The sequence below is a fragment of the Ovis canadensis genome, chromosome 2 (genome assembly GCF_042477335.2).
Source record: "Ovis canadensis isolate MfBH-ARS-UI-01 breed Bighorn chromosome 2, ARS-UI_OviCan_v2, whole genome shotgun sequence".
NCBI lineage: Eukaryota > Metazoa > Chordata > Mammalia > Artiodactyla > Bovidae > Ovis > Ovis canadensis.
This window is the reverse complement of record NC_091246.1, coordinates 190,939,928-190,955,910: the sequence shown is the minus strand read 5'-3', so window position 1 is coordinate 190,955,910 and position 15,983 is coordinate 190,939,928. Positions and strand designations below refer to the sequence as shown.

The window sequence follows — 15,983 nt, the reverse complement described above, 5'->3', positions numbered from 1 at the left end:
TAGTATGGATGTCTGCTTCATCTTTCCTCAGCATGTGCTCACCATTATCCCCTTAATTGGAGGAGTAGGTGTGGTGGCTGGTGCCTTCCCCCAGAGCATGTGGCAGCAGCATGGAACTCATGTTTCGAGTCTGTAAAAATATTTAATTTTTTCTCCTTCCCTGATTGCAGAACTCTCGTTCATACAATTAGCTCAGACAATGTCTGGGTGGCAGGGCCTTGGCTTCTGTGACTTCAACTAGACCAACATGGCATACACTGCCTTTCAGGTTACCGTGGCTGTAAAACCACTCCTGTCAATAAACCATTTGCCCTCAGGGCTGTCAAAAGGTTCATGTAAATGACCAGACCTGCTGGAGTAACTTTTTTCTATGGTCTCTATACACCGATGCCTGCTGCTGCTGGTGCTGCTGCTAAGTCACTTCAGTCGTGTCCAACTCTGTGTGACCCCATAGACAGCAGCCCACCAGGCTCCCCCATCCCTGGGATTCTCCAGGCAAGAACACTGGAGTGGGTTGCCATTTCCTTCTCCAATGCATGAAAGTAAAAAGTGAAAGTCAAGTCACTCGGTTGTGTCTGACCCTTAGCGACCCCATGGACTGTAGCCTGCCAGGGTCCTCCATTTATGGGATTTTCCAGGCAAGAGTACTGGAGTGGGGTGCCATTGCCTTCTCCAGATTGTACCTGATGACAGGTTAATTCATCTAAGTGTTGTCCCAGGGTGAACTTGGAAGCTCATTAACCAACAGCTGTGGCTGCTACTGCCTGCAGGCAGCTTGGCCATCCCAGAGCCACTGGTCTCTGTTCTGGTCCAGCCTTTGGGTCAGAACTCGTGCTGTTATGAATGTATAGGGTAAAGGGCTTGTCCACATTTGGAAGCCCTGTTGCTGGTTCTTTACTCAGTTCAGTCATTAGAGTCTTAAAGGCCTGCTGGTGGTCCTTACTCCACTGAAGCGGTTCCCCTTCTCCTCCCTTTAGAGCATCATATTAGGGTTTTGCTGTACATGTGTCCTTAGTCGTCTCTGACTCTTTGTGACCCTGTTCACTGTAGCCCACCAGGCTCCTCTGCCCATGGGATTTCCCAGGCAAGAATACTGGAGTGGATTGCCATTTTCTTCTCCAAGGGATGTTCCCAACCCAGGGATCGAACCTGTGTCTCCTGCATTGGCAGGCTGATTCTTTACCCCTGAGCCACCAGGGAAGTTGGGGTTTTGGTATAAGGCCATGATCTGGAGTCCAGATAGGACAGAACCCAGCATCCTGAGAAAGCCTCTGATCCACCTCTTTGTGGTTGGAGGTAGTAATGCCCTCATTGCTGCTTTCAATCTATGGCCAGAGCTTGTGCCCCAGGGGTCAAAACAAATCCTAAATACTATGAGATCTGACCTTTGGTTTAGGAGACTTTACATCACCCTTTTGCCAGAAAACTTAGGACTTTAACAGTGTTTTGATCTGAACCTTGCTTTATCACACTACTCATCAATTGATCATCAACTTTTTGTAGCAGAGTTCCCTTCTCAAGGCTCAATTCCCTCAGCTCCCTTGCTAACACATTTCCAGAAAGATGGGGAAACCCTATGGAAAACCCTATGGAAGCACTGTCCAGGTATATTGGGTAGCCTCCAGGGCAAATGGGTCTCTCCATTCAAAGGCACCTGGAGAAGGAAATGGCAACCCACTCCAGTATTCTTGCCTGGACAATCTCATGGACAGAGGAGCCTGGTGGGCTATAGTCCATGGGGTCGCCAAGAGTCAGACATGACTGAGGGACTATATAACAACAACATTCAAAGGCAAAAAGGCTTTAAGAGTCTGGAGGTCAGGGAATACAGAAATACATCTCTGAGGTCCAAAATAGAGAAATACTGGGTTCTCCCTGGCACGTGGGTGAGGAGGGCATGTGGGTTTGTTACTATTGGGTGAATAGGGATGACTGCCTCATTCACTACTCATAAGTCTTGAGCAAACCGATCTTGCCTGTGAGCTTTCTAAATGGGGAGGATCAGGGTGATATAGGAGCATTGGCAGGGCCTAGCGAGTCCATATTTTAGGAATTTGGTGAGCCGCAGTTGGATCCCTCTCAGGGCCTCAGGCTTTAAAGGATATTATCTTTGGTAGGGGTGTTTTTCCCCAGGCCTTCATCTTATTTCTATCAGAGGAACCTGTTTTGCCCTTTCTGACACTGAGGTATCCCAAACTGCAGGATCCACCTGTTCTCTAATTCTTGGGGGATGTCTTGGGGAATTTTGATGCCCAACTGGTAGGTCATCTGGGGCTCCTAATATGCATTCTCTATTCAGATTCTTTACCTCCTTGGACTTCACCTTGTCCTAAGAAATGTGTGCTCTATTACTCAGTCATGTCCAACTCTTTGGGACCCCATGGACTGTAGCCCACCAGACTCCACTGTTCATGGAATCTTTCAGGCTTGGAGTGGGTTGCCATTTCTTCTTCCACAGGATCTTCCCGACCCAGGGATCAAACCCTAGTGTCTTGTGTCTCCTGCATTGACAGGCAGGTTCTTTACCACTGTACCACCTGAACATACTTGTTCCTAACTTATTTAGCAAAGCTCTCCCAAGGAGGGGTACAGGGCATTCTGGCATACACAAGAAGGAATGTGTAATAATAATGAGCCCAATTCTGCAGGCAAAGAGAGATGTAAATCATCCTACTTTTGGCTGTCTATCAACTCCCATCACAGTATGCCAGGGTCCAGCCCCCGCAGGATCCAGGGAAACCCAAAGGAGAAATGGCATCGGCGATTGATTTAGAGAGCGATAAGGAAAGAATGTTGACGATAAGAAAATAGAGGAGAGAAAGAGGCTGATATTCCTTGGTTTACATAGAGAACCAATAAAACTCTGAGACAAGAAGTTTGCCCTGTTCATGGAGGCCACAGGTGCCCTCCTGGTCTCCAGAGGGAGTGAAGATGCAGAACGTCTTCCCGTTCGGGTCTTAGAAACCCGGGCAGATAAGTGAACACAGAGAGCCTCTATGCTCCAAGGGATCAGCCTGAAAAAGAGAGGGAGGGCGAGAGAGAAAGTGATTGACACGGGGAGACCAAGCTGCTTCGGTGAGCGAGGCCCAATTACTTTATTTTCAAAAGGTACTTATACACTTTTTTTGTACATAGAGGGAAATGAAAGATGCAAGGTCATACAGAGTCAGCCCCAAACATTCCAGCAGTTTTGCCCTTATCGAAACCAGGATTTTTTCTGCATACCTTTCCCACAAATGATGTTGTGTACATTGTCTTCTGGCCTTGGAGGCCTGTGAACATTTTATGACCCTCTTTTGATAAAGGCTGCTCAACCAGAAAACTTATTTTCCCTCAAAGTGTTTTTCCTTTACATTTCTAATCTATGTCAGCCTCAGAGAATGCCAAACAGAGTTACATTTTTCACAGAGTAAAGGTGCAGTGAGTTATAAGAAAGAACCAGTTAGCTCAAAGATCTGATGTGGTTAAATTCAAGGCTACACTTCTTTTTCTTACATTCTCACTATGTTAACTAATGCATTCCCAGGTGCACAGTGGATAAGGGATATGGGAACTTAGCAACAAGCATTGGCCTAATAATGAAATCCTACATCAGCACTACTCTAATAACTTTTAACTCTTTAAAAGGCTCTAATGTTTTAGGCTTCCTGTGCCTCTCACAGTTGGGAGGCTGTAAATAATCATATGCGTAGCTGCAAGAGTCTGGATATACCTGCCAAGCAAGCTAGAATGCTAACAGAGGGGGTTTGATTTGAAATATTCCTCTCATGTCCAGGAGACTTATTAGCTATAGCCCTAAGTTGATTTTCTCCAGAGAAAGGTGGTTAGGGATAGCCCCTGTTAATGTCAGAAGTGTAGGTGAAAGCATAATGCAGTAAGGTAGGCAGACTCTGGTTTGGGGGGGTAGATGCTCCAGAATGTCCAGGGGGGACCCCTGAGGCCTGATCCCGCCTTTGTGTATTATCAGGCCTCCTTCCTCATGACCTTTGCCATGGGCGGGGTTCCCCACGCTGACTCCCGGCAACAGTATAGTCATAGCTGGAGAGAGCTGGCCAAGTCAGAACAGAGTGGGCAGCTCCAGTGTCTACAAGACATTCATTTCTCCTCCTTGCCACATCAAGGGTGACATGAAGCTCTGCTCATATAATGAGGATGGATCAAGTGGGATCTGGAAGCTAGCAGGCACTCAGGCCCTTCAGTTTGTGTGTGGGAATCTCTCGTCTGAGAGATTTGCAAGGAACCGGGGTCAGTTGGGATTGTCCCTTGGGCATCCCACAGGAGGGTGTTCAGGACATTCTCCCTCCCAGTACACCTTCTGCTGAGAAAAGGAACATTAGTTCAGGCCCAGGTGGCATCTTGGCTGCTTGTCCAGCCTTCTCAGCCCTCTAGAGTCCCCTTGATGTGTGGAGTGAATCAGAGCAGCCAAAAGCTGTGTTTTCTTTATTAGCCTCTTACTGTTATTGGCTGCCTCTATTAAGTCTCAGTTATTACTGTCAACTGAGAAAAAAAATGCACAACACAAGAGCTGTGAGTTAAGTTTTATTTGGGGCCAGTTGAAGACTATAGCCCGGGAGACAGCATTTTAGATAGCCCTAAGAAACTGCTCCAGAAAGGTAGTGGAGGAGGGGGAAGTCAGTACGTATGTGATTTTGGTGAAGAGGGAGTACATGCAATCAAGCACACATTTCTGCAGAAGGTTGCTGCTACTCTCTTGAAGGTTACTGCTAGTTATGAGGAGCAGACATCACCATTTGTGATCTTAGTGCTTTCTAGATATGATGAGTTGGAAGAATTGGACTCTTAAAATTTTCTCCTAAAAATATGTAACTTTCTGAAGACCTGTTCTGCCAGTTTTCCCCAGAGCACAGAGTGCCTTATTCATGGTCTTCATTCTGAACTCCTTTCAGGGTGTGTTGAAAGTCAGCAACTGCAGTGGCTTAATCCTTATAGAGGCAGATGTCAAGTGCCAATTTTTAGTGGCCAGGACCCCATCATAGTAATAAATTTGGTCATGGTTTGGGAGGCATTTCATCCCACGGTGCTAGGAATTCTCATTCCCAGATCTGGCAAAGATTTCATTGACAGGCCATTCAGTGTGCTGTTATTTCTGGCCTAGGCTTTCAATTCAGTTCAGTTCAGTTCAGTTCAGTCACTCAGTCATGTCCGACTCTTTGCGACCCCATGAATCACAGCACGCCAGGCCTCCCTGTCCATCACCAACTCCCGGAGTTCACTCAGATTCATGTCCATCGAGTCAGTGATGCCATCCAGCCATCTCATCCTCTGTCGTCCCCTTCTCCTCCTGCCCCCAATCCCTCCCACCATCAGAGTCTTTTCCAATGAGTCAACTCTTCACATAAGGTGGCCAAAGTACTGGAGTTTCAGCTTTAGCATCATTCCTTCCAAAGAAATCTCAGGGCTGATCTCCTTCGAGAGGAGCTACCCCACATCTGAGGTCAGGGGCAACGTCCGAGAGGAGCTACCCCGTGTCCAAGGCCAGAGATGGCGCCCAAGAGGAGCTACCCTGTGTCCAAGGTAAGGGGCGGGGGCCAAGAGGAACCATCCAGCGCCCAAGGCCAGAGGCAGTGGTGGCTGCCTGGGCACAGGAGGGCCTAGAGGAGCCATCCCACGTTGAAGGTCAGGAAGGGCAGCAGTGAGGAGACACCCCTCATCCAAGGTAAGGAGCAGCAGGTGCACTTTGCTGGAGCAGCCGTGAAGAGATACCCCACACCAAAGGTAAGAGAAACCCAAGTAAGATGGTAGGTGTTGCAAGAGGGCATCAGAGGGCAGACACACTGAAACCATAATCACAGAAAACTAGTCAATCTAATCTCACTAGGACCACAGCCTTGTCTAACTCAATGAAACTAAGCCATTCCCATGAGGTAACCCAAGACAGGCAGGTCATGGTGGAGAGGTCTGACAGATGTGGTCCACTGGAGAAGGGAATGGCAAACCACTTCAGTATTCTTGCCTTGAGAACCCCATGAACAGTATGAAAAGGCAAAATGATAGGATACTGAAAGAGGAACTCCCCAGGGCAGTAGGTGCCCAATATGCTACTGGAGATCAGTGGAGAAATAACTCCAGAAAGAATGAAGGGATGGAGCCAAAGCAAAAACAATACCCAGCTGTGGATGTGACTGGTGATAGAAGCAAGGTCCAATGCTGTAAAGAGCAATATTGCATAGGAACCTGGAATGTCAGGTCCATGAATCAAGGCAAATTGGAAATGGTCAAACAAGAGATGGCAAGAGTGAACGTCGACATTCTAGGAATCAGCGAACTAAAATGAACTGGAATGGGTGAATTTAACTCAGATGACCATTATATCTACTACTGCGGGCAGGAATCCCTCAGAAGAAATGGAGTAGCCATCATGGTCAACAAAAGAGTCCAAAATGCAGTACTTGGATGCAATCTCAAAAGCGACAGAATGATCTCTGTTTGCCTCCAAGGCAAGCCATTCAATATCACGGTAATCCAAGTCTATGCCCCAACCAGTAATGCTGAAGAAGCTGAAGTTGAACGGTTCTATGAAGACCTACAAGACCTTTTAGAACACCCAAAAAAGATGTCCTTTTCATTATAGGGGACTGGAATGCAAAAGTAGGAAGTCAAGAAACACCTGGAGTAACAGGCAAATTTGGCCTTAAATGTGGAATGAAGCAGGGCAAAGACTAATAGAGTTTTGCCAAGAAAATGCACTTGTCATAGCAAACACCCTCTTCCAACAACACAAGAGAACACTCTACACATGGACATCACCAGATGGTCAACACCAAAATCAGACTGATTATATTCTTTGCAGCCAAAGATGGAGAAGCTCTATACAGTCAACAAAAACAAGACCAGGAGCTGACTGTGGCTCAGAACATGAACTCCTTATTGCCAAATTCAGACTCAAATTGAAGAAAGTAGGGAAAACCACTAGACCATTCAGGTATGACCTAAATCAAATCCCTTATGATTAAACAGTGGAAGTGAGAAATAGATTTAAGGGCCTAGATCTGATAGATAGAGTGCCTGATGAACTATGGAATGAGGTTCATGACATTGTACAGGAGACAGGGATCAAGACCATTCCCATGGAAAAGAAATGCAAAAAAGCAAAATGGCTGTCTGAGGAGGCCTTACAAATAGCTGTGAAAAGAAGAGAAGCAAAAAGCAAAGGAGAAAAGGAAAAATATAAGCATCGAATGCAGAGTTCCAAAGAATAGCAAGAAGAGATAAGAAAGCCTTCCTCAGCGATCAATGCAAAGAAATAGAGGAAAACAACAGAATGGGAAAGACTAGAGATCTCTTCAAGAAAATTAGAGATACCAAGGGAACATTTCATGCGAAGACGGGCCTAGGCTTTAGCAGTAGCCAAAAGTCTCTGGACCACCTGTCCTACTGGCCTCTTATGGTTCAGAGACATGTTATATTCCCTCTTGTTGCTTCTTTACATATCTAGAGTTACACTATTACAATCATTGATCTCCTATAGAACTATATATCTGTTCAAAGGCTTCAAGTAACCCAGTCATCATTATTTTTATTGGAAGCTCAATCACACATTTGGTAGTGCAAGAAACAATAATCTTGTAAAACAGTCAAAATACAAATAATACATCTAATAACATTATCAGAGTTGTAATAGTTAAGCCAAGAGCTTTTACCAAACCAGTTTTTGAAGAAGTCATCAGGATTAGGGAGTGGGCCACTTAAGGCAGAAATTTGATTTTTCATATTGTTCATTAAGCATGTTACATTAGAGGATTAATCAGATATGAAAACACAGCATTCAGTATGAATTATGGCATAGGTGCCTCCCTGAAATGTTGTAAGGATGTCAAGGGCCATGCAATTTTGTAGCACTGTTTGGAGGAAAACAGTGGAGACCTCAGAATTCAGTAGGTTAATACTCTGATTACTATCATGTAAAGCCTCTGGAGTAAATTTTGTTAAAGTTTTGATATGAGTGCTTGGCTTCCCAGGTGGCACTCAGTTCAGTTCAGTTCAGTTCAGTTCAGTCACTCAGTCGTGTCCGACTCTTTGCGACCCCATGAATCGCAGCACACCAGGCCTCCCTGTTCATCACCATCTCCCGGAGTTCACTCAGGTGGCACTAGTAGTAAAGAATTTGCCTGCCAACGCAGGAGATGCAAGAGGTGTGGATTCGATCTCTGGGTCAGGGAAGATCCCCCGAAGAAGGAAATGGCAATTTGCCCTAGTAGTCTTGCCAGGAAAATTCCATGGACAGAGGAGCCTGGTGGGCTACTTAGTCCATGGAGTTGCAAAGAGTCAGATATGACTGAACACACATCTTTCAATCCTATTGAAGGCACAAAAATAGCTGCTAAATTGTCATATTAGTGGAATACAGATCTCTTCACCCATCAGGCTTGTACCAATGGTAAATTGGCTGGGACCACCTCTGAATTGTTACACTATGACCTTGAGTCAAAGAGGATCCTAGGATACATCTTCTTATCCATCCTGGGATACCTGTCCAAACCAAGACCACATATTAGTGGTGCAGCCCATTGAATCTCTGGTCATCTGACTCAATCTGTACTGTACCAGTCCTTATCTCTAAGGGTAATAATATGTAGGCATTGTTCATAAGGCACCCTGATTTTCTAATGTTACTAGGCTGACCATCCTAAGTATGATTTAACTGTTCCAAGATAGAGGAGCCTTATAGACCATACCCTGGTGTTAACCACATAAATCTATCCCATAATTGTGGGAGGTTTCCTTCTAATAAATTGGAGGTTATGGTTTTTTATTGAAATTTAGGTCATTTTTCTGATTGAACTCGAGTGGTCCTTAATGAAAATTCATACTTATGGTCAGAGTCAGAGTAGGTATTATTAAATGACGAGGTGAAGAAATCTCACTTAGTAATATTATTAGCCAGAACAGGACTGGATTTTCTTTCTTCTAAAATAAATTTCCTAAGGGCCATCCAATCAGAGCCTGGGAGAGGAGAAATCCAGCAAGGTAAACCAGAGTTACTAGACATAGGTAATTGGCCACAAATCCAATAACTGGATTGATTTTTAAAGTTAACAGGATCCTGCTCATGATTTAAAAAAAAAAAAAAAAGACATTTGATTTGTGTGCAAAGGCCCAAGAAGTCAGGGAAACACTTAACGATCATATGGGTCAGATCCAGGATCTCAGGCTGTCAACTCCGATTTCATCATTTCTCGTCCTAATAGGTGTGTCGTTTCTCCTCTGCTTGACTGTTGTTTTAAAGTATGTTTGAGGTCAGCAGTCTTTCTGTAAACCAGTCCAGTGTAGGGGCCCTTTTTAAGTGGGAAATATGAATCTAAGAGTGAGTTCCCTTTAGTTTGCTGGACATGAACTAGTTAAGAGCTCCTGATGAGGGCCTTTCCACCTGGGTTGTTGTGGGTCCTTTAATTGATGTCTTTTCTGATATACACAATCTTCAGCTTGTAGATCATGGAGTATATGATCTTCATCCAAAGACAGATTACTTTTATGAGCTTCAGAAACAAGCTTAAATGCTCTTTTAAGAGTTTGCTTAAGCTTTTACATTTGTAACATGTCCCCTTTTAATAACACAGGTTCATACAGTCCTTTATCTAGTCTCATTCGTCTTGCTTGGGAGACAAATGATATTTCTTAGGTTGAGAAGGACCAGTGGAAGGGCCTTTGGCCAGGGTAAGGAATAAGCATCTACAGTTTCAGCCAAATCACTTTTAATTGTCCCATTTGTTCTTTCTAATAGCCCAGAGGACTGGGGATGGTAAGCAGAACAGGAATGCTGCATAATTGGCCAGGTTTAGCAAATTTCCTGACAATTCGTCCAGTAAATGGGTTCCCCTCTCACTATGCATTTTTGCAAGAACTCTCCAAATGGGAATTACTTTTCTAATATTAATTTGCCTAATGACTAGCACAGTGGCTCTTCTGCATGGGAGTGCCTCAACCCAATGTGGAAACATGCCACCATGACAAGTGCATCCTGGTAACCTTGAGTGGGGGGCATATGGATAAAACCAGTCTGCCAAAGTTCAGAAGGGTGGCCTGAAAACTATGTAATGGCTTTCCTGGGTTGTGTTTTAGACATGTGGTGCATTTAGAATAGATTTTCTGAGCTTTGATGAAGGAAAGCTTCCAGAAATATTGTTTACCCCACGGTACCACTCCAGTATTCTTGCCTGGAGAATCCCTCAGATGGAGAAGCCTGGTGGGCTACAGTCCATGGGGTCGCAGAGAGTTGGAAATAACTGAGTGACTTAACTTTCACTTTCACCGTCTTATCTGGGTTCTAGTGAGTTAACTCATGAATATATTGTAAAATGGGGATATTGAGCTCCAAACGGAAGCATAGGCTTTCCATTTGGGCCTACCCAGAGCCCTTTGTTGGAGTCAAATATTCTTCCTTTTTGTTCCCACATACCTTTTTCTCCATTTGGTGCCATTTCCTAAAAATTTAACAGGGTGTCAGTAAGGTTACTGGGAGACTGAAGAAAACAGCTGTTAGTTGACTGTTACCATTCTGCAGAGCTGCTGTCTTGGTGGTGCGATCAGCTAAAGAGTTCCCTTTTGTTTCTGTGGTCTCAGACTTTGAATGACCTGATACCCTAATAATAGCCAAGGCACTTGGTAACAGAATTGCATGCAGTAATTCTGCATCTTGTCTTCCGTTTTTAACAGGCTGCTCTGAGGTTGTTAAAAATCCTCTGTTTCCAAAGCACGCCAAAATTAAGTGCTGCCCCAAAAGTGCAGCGGCTATGGGTATAATTCTTAGTGTATTTCCCTTTTGGCACTGGCAGGCTCTTGTTAGTGCTATTAATTCAGCCTGTTGGGAAAAAGAGCCATTAGGTAAGGGAACTTTCTCAAGGACTGATAATGGAGGAATGACAGCATAACTATCCTGCTACTTTCTATGAGATCTCTGCAGATACAAACCATCAGTAAATATTATAGAAGCAGGATTATCCATAGGGCTTTCTTGAAGATGGATCCTGGAAGATAAGACTGTGTCAGTTAAAACAATACAACTGGGGACTTCCCTGGTGGTCCGGTGGCTAAGACTCTGAATTCCCACTGCAGCAGGCCTGGGTTCAATCCCTGGTCAGGGAACTAGATCCTGCAAGCTGCAGCTAAGGGTTCACACGCCGCAACTAAAGATCCCCATGCTGCAACTAAAACCCAGAGCAACCAAAATACATATTTTTTAAAAAACCAATACAATCATGTTTTTCATCATTGACATCTGATTCCTCTGGTAGCAAGGTGGCTGGATTAAGCTTGTATCCATGAAAAGTTATATTCAGTGAGAACAATACAGTCTCATGGGAAGTTAATCGACCTGCTGAATAATGAGTGTGTGTGATGAGAGTTTAGTAGGGCTTCCACAGAATGAGGAACAGAGATAGTAAGAGGGTGACTCCTGACTATCTCCGGTGACAGCCCAGAGGCAGGGGGAAGGCCCCTAGCTACCAACTCTAGCCATTGGCTATAATATTCTATTGGTCAATAGTAACCACCATGTTGCTGGGTTAGTCTTCTTAGTAAGTCCCTCTTTTTTCATGAACAAAGAGGGCAAAGGGTAGGTCATAATTTGGATGCCTCAGGACTGCGGCCTTGGCCAGAAGTCTTTTAAAGGTCTCCATGGCTTCATAATGTTCTACATCTCAGCAAAGAAGTTCAGGTTGGTTTTGTTTGAATAAATTATACACCATCTCCTGGAGTTTGCCCAAGTTCATGTTCAGTGTATTGGTGATACCATCCAGCCATCTCATCCTCTGACGCACTCTTCTCCTCCTGCCCTTTATCTTTCCCAGCATCAGGGACTTTTCCAGTGAGTTAATCTGTTTGCATTGGATGACCCAAATACTGGAGCATCAGCATCAGTCCTTCCAGTGAGTGTTCAGGGCTGATCTCCCTTAAGATTGACTGGTTTGATCTCCTTGCTGTCCAAAGGACTTTCAGGAGTCTTCTCCAGCACCCCAGTTCAAAGGCATCAATTCTTTGGCACTCTGCCTTCTTTATGGTCCAGCTCTCACAACCGGACATGGCCACTGGCAAGACCATAGCTTGTGAGCTTAATTCCTCTAGGCATCACCCTAGAATCTCTTCAGGCTCTAGCTGTTTCAGTCTCTCCCTTTAGCAGTCTAAGAGCACTGCAGGTGCTTGAATCATGAATGACCAATTCTTATAATGACCCCCAGATAAGCAAGGACTCTGCCTCCACAATTCCTGTAAATTTCTTAGTTGCCCAAGATAGCTGTAACCAGCCTGAAGGAGTTCTGTCCCTTTCCTTTGGAGCAGAAGTTCTCAGGTAATATCTTCACTTTTATCCTGACAAATTCTACTAAGGCAATTGAGGCAAAGCATCAGATCAGCCTCTTAACCTAACCACTCAGCACAGACCACTCAGTCTCCTATAACTGAGCAAACTCCAATATTTCTCAAGCAGGCTCCCCCAGTACTTTTGGCTGCTTGGGTATTCCCTGGTCTCTTTCAACCAGGCCCCCCACTACCTTTTAACTGGGAGGTTATGTAACTGTTGTACACTGCCAAATAAAAACCAGGATCATCAACCAGTATGGGAGATCCAAGAACCAGGAGAGTCTCACTGAAATTCATTTGGACTCCCTGAGGAGGTAGACAGTGCAGGGGGCCTCTGCTGATGCCAAGGCTCCAGATTCTTGTAGAGCTCACACACAGGAGAGAAGTCTGCTCTGGGTCCCTTTGTGGTCACCAAAACTATCAACTCAGAGGGGGAAAAGCACAATATTTGAGTTGTGAGTTAAGTTTTATTTCGGGGCAAAATGAGGACTACAGCCAAGGAGATGGCATTTCAAAGAGCTCTGAGAAACTGCTCCAAGAAGTAGGGGAAGGTCAGTATATATATGTGATTTCAGTGAAGGGGGAATTCATGCAATCAAGCACATACAATTTTTGCAGAGGGTTGCTGCTACTCACAAGGAACAGGTGTCACCATTTATGATTTTAGTGTTTTTCTAGATATGAGGAGATACAAGAATTGGGCTTGGGCTTTCCTGGTATTCCAGTGGTTAAGAATTCAAACCTTGCAATGCAGGGGGCATCGGTTCGATCCATTGTCTGGGAAGATCCTACATGTCACAGGGCAACTAAGCCCGTGCGCCACAACTACTGAAGCTCGTGCACCCTAAAGCTCACGCTCCACAATGAGAAGCCACTGCACTGCAACTGGAAAGTAGCCCCAACTCATCACAACTCGAGAAAGCCTGCACGCAGCCACAAAGACCAGTGCAGCCAAACGGAGCAAACCAGATTTTTATAAAAGAACCGGGCTTGTCTTCTCCTGAATTATCTTAACTATCTGAAGCCCTCTTCCGCCAGTTTTTCCCAGAGCACAGTGCCTCATTCCTGATCTCCACCCTGAACTCCTTTCAGGGTGTGTTGAAGGTCAGCAACTGCAGTGGCTTCATCCTTCTAGAGACAGATGGCAAGTGACAAGTTTCAGTTGGCATTCTAGGCCTTGAAGGCCTCCTCGACCAACGCTGACAGTGGTTTGGGGGGCTCAGCCTCAAGCTTTGGCAACTTTCCCCTGGTATCTGGGGTGGCCTAGATGAGAAAACGCAGAGCCAACAGAGACCTCACTTCAGCAGACTCAGGGTCTCTACTGGTGGACTTCCTGAATGCCTCTGTCACCCGGTTCACGACGACTGCCAGACTCACCTTTCTTGGACCTTATTGTTTACAGGCTTCACCATACACCTTTTCATTCCTTCTTACAGACAAGTAATATAATGTCACATCCCAGCCTGGCCTACATGATCTTCACAGCCCCAGTTGTGAAGTCGTGGGTCGTGTTCTGGGATTGTATCCCCACCTGCCTGATATATTTGATGGTGTGGATTGGTAGCCAGTAGGCCATCTATGTGGTCCCTGGCCTTTCTCAGTATATGCTTCTTTTCATCCAGGATGGAACAGTGGGCCAGAAAAACCTTTGTGTCCTGCCAGGTGAGACAGACTGCCAACCCCAGCCTGATCCATTAGACCCTAAACTTGGCAGTGTTCTCCAAGAACCTGCCAAACCTATCCTTACAGACTCCTAACTCCCCCATTGAGAAGGGGAAATACACTCTAGTAATCCCTCCAATTCATCTGAACTCCGGGAGTTGGTGATGGACAGGGAGGCCTGGCATGCTGCAATTCATGGGGTCACAAAGAGTCAGACACGACTGAGCGACTGAACCGAACTGAACTGAATCCCTCCAATCACATAAGCTAATTCCAGAGCGAGTGAAGGCCTGTGGGGCCAAAGTCAGTCTAATTTTGAACCTAATTGGAGCTCCACTGGGGAAAACACTGGGGGTTCTGATATGAGGGGTTCTGATTGGACAGGGTAAGGGGCAGGGTGTCCCATGGGCTAAAGAAGATGGTGAAACAGAAGAAATGAGGGCCTGAGAAGGAGGCTCAGTAGCAGTTGAAAGAGGGGTTCCATGAGGAGGTGTGGCTCCGAATCTCTTGGGGGCATCACAGGAATAGAGGCTACATACACACATGACAAGAGTCCCTCAGACCAGATTCTTGATGAAGTCTCTACAAGCCTGCACACATGGGACCTCTCTCCGTTTTGGACACTGCTTACAAAATAGGTCCAGTTGTAAAAAGGTGTGAAAATTAATAGAATCCATTCTGTGTCCACCTCTCCTGGTCACCGGAGGCATGTTAGGGCTGGGCTGCAAAAGAAAAATCAACTTTTAAAATTGTTTCAACTGTCTCTAATTGTTTTTTATTTTAATTGAAGAACAGTTGATTTACAGCATCACACTAGTTTCAGGTACAGCGCACTGAAATATAATATGTATATTCTTTCTCAGATTTTCCTATAATAGGTTGTTACAAAATGAGTACAGTTCCCTGTGCTGTACAGTAGCTTCTTGTTTATTTTCTATGCATTAATTGCAGTGTGTATATGTTCATCCCAACCTTCTAATTTAGCCTTCCCCTGCTTTCCCATTTGGTAACCATAGGTTCATTTTCTGTGTCTCTGAGCCTCTTTGTTTTGGAAATAAGTTCATTTGTATCTTTGTTTCACACATAAATGATATTATATGGTATTTGTTTCTCTCAGTCTGGCTTACTTCACTTCGTGTGATAATCTCCAGGTCCATCCATGTTGCTGCAAATGGCACTATTTCATCCTTTTCATGGCTGAGTAGTGTTCTGTTGTGTAAATATTACCGCATCTTCTTTATCCATTTTTCTGTTGATGGACATGTAGGTGGCTTCCATGTCTTGACTGTTGTAAATGGTGCTGCAGTGAACCTTGGTGTGCGTGTATCTTTTTGAATTATGATTTATTGCAGATAATGTGTCCAGGAGTGGGACTGCTGGAGCATAGCTCTGTTTCTAGTTTTATAAGGAACCTCTGTATTGTTCTTCACAGGGGCTGTATCAATTAACATTCCCACAGTGTAGAAGAGTTCTCTTTTCTCCACAGCTTCCCCAGAATTTATTTATACATTTTTGATGATGGGTACTCTGACTGGTATGAGGTGATAGCTCATTGCAATTTTGATTTGTATTTCTCTAATAATTAGCGATGGTGAGCATCTTTTCATGTGCCTGTTGGCCATCTGAATGTCTTTGGAGAACTGTCTGTTTAGATCTGCCCATTTTTTGATTGGGTTTTTTTTTTTCATATTGCGCTGTACATGCTGTTTGTGTATTTTGGTGATTAATCCCTTGTCAGTCACATTCTTTGCAAATATTTTCTCCCATTTGTGGGTTGTCTTTTCTTTTGTTTATGGTTTCCTTTGCTGTTCAAAAGCTTTTACTTTTAATTACATCTCATTTATTTATTTTTGTTTTTGTTTACATTACTCTAGGAGACAGATACAAAAATACTTTGGTGTGATTTACGTCAAAAAACGTCCTGATTCTGTTATCCTCTGGATGTTTTACAGTATCCAGTCTTACATTTAGGACTTTAGTCCATTTTGAGTTTATTTTTGTGTGTG

General features: G+C 44.5%; 1 protein-coding gene across 15 annotated transcripts in view; it reads right to left on the bottom strand.

Annotated features, from left to right (window-relative positions):
• Positions 1-7,517: 7,517 nt before the first annotated feature.
• Positions 7,518-15,983, bottom strand: part of RALB (RAS like proto-oncogene B) — a 112,498-nt gene continuing 104,032 nt past the window's right edge. For 12 of the 15 annotated variants that reach the window (XM_069577859.1, XM_069577834.1, XM_069577858.1 and 9 more), the window contains one exon: positions 12,763-14,699. Coding sequence is in view for 6 of the 15 variants with exons in the window: in XM_069577834.1 (XP_069433935.1) it covers positions 14,535-14,699 (165 nt within the window). In the remaining 9 variants the exon portion in view is untranslated. Of the gene's footprint in view, positions 8,036-12,762; positions 14,700-15,983 lie in introns of those variants that run through there. The other 3 variants (XR_011254617.1, XR_011254616.1, XR_011254615.1) reach the window with 1 other exon arrangement.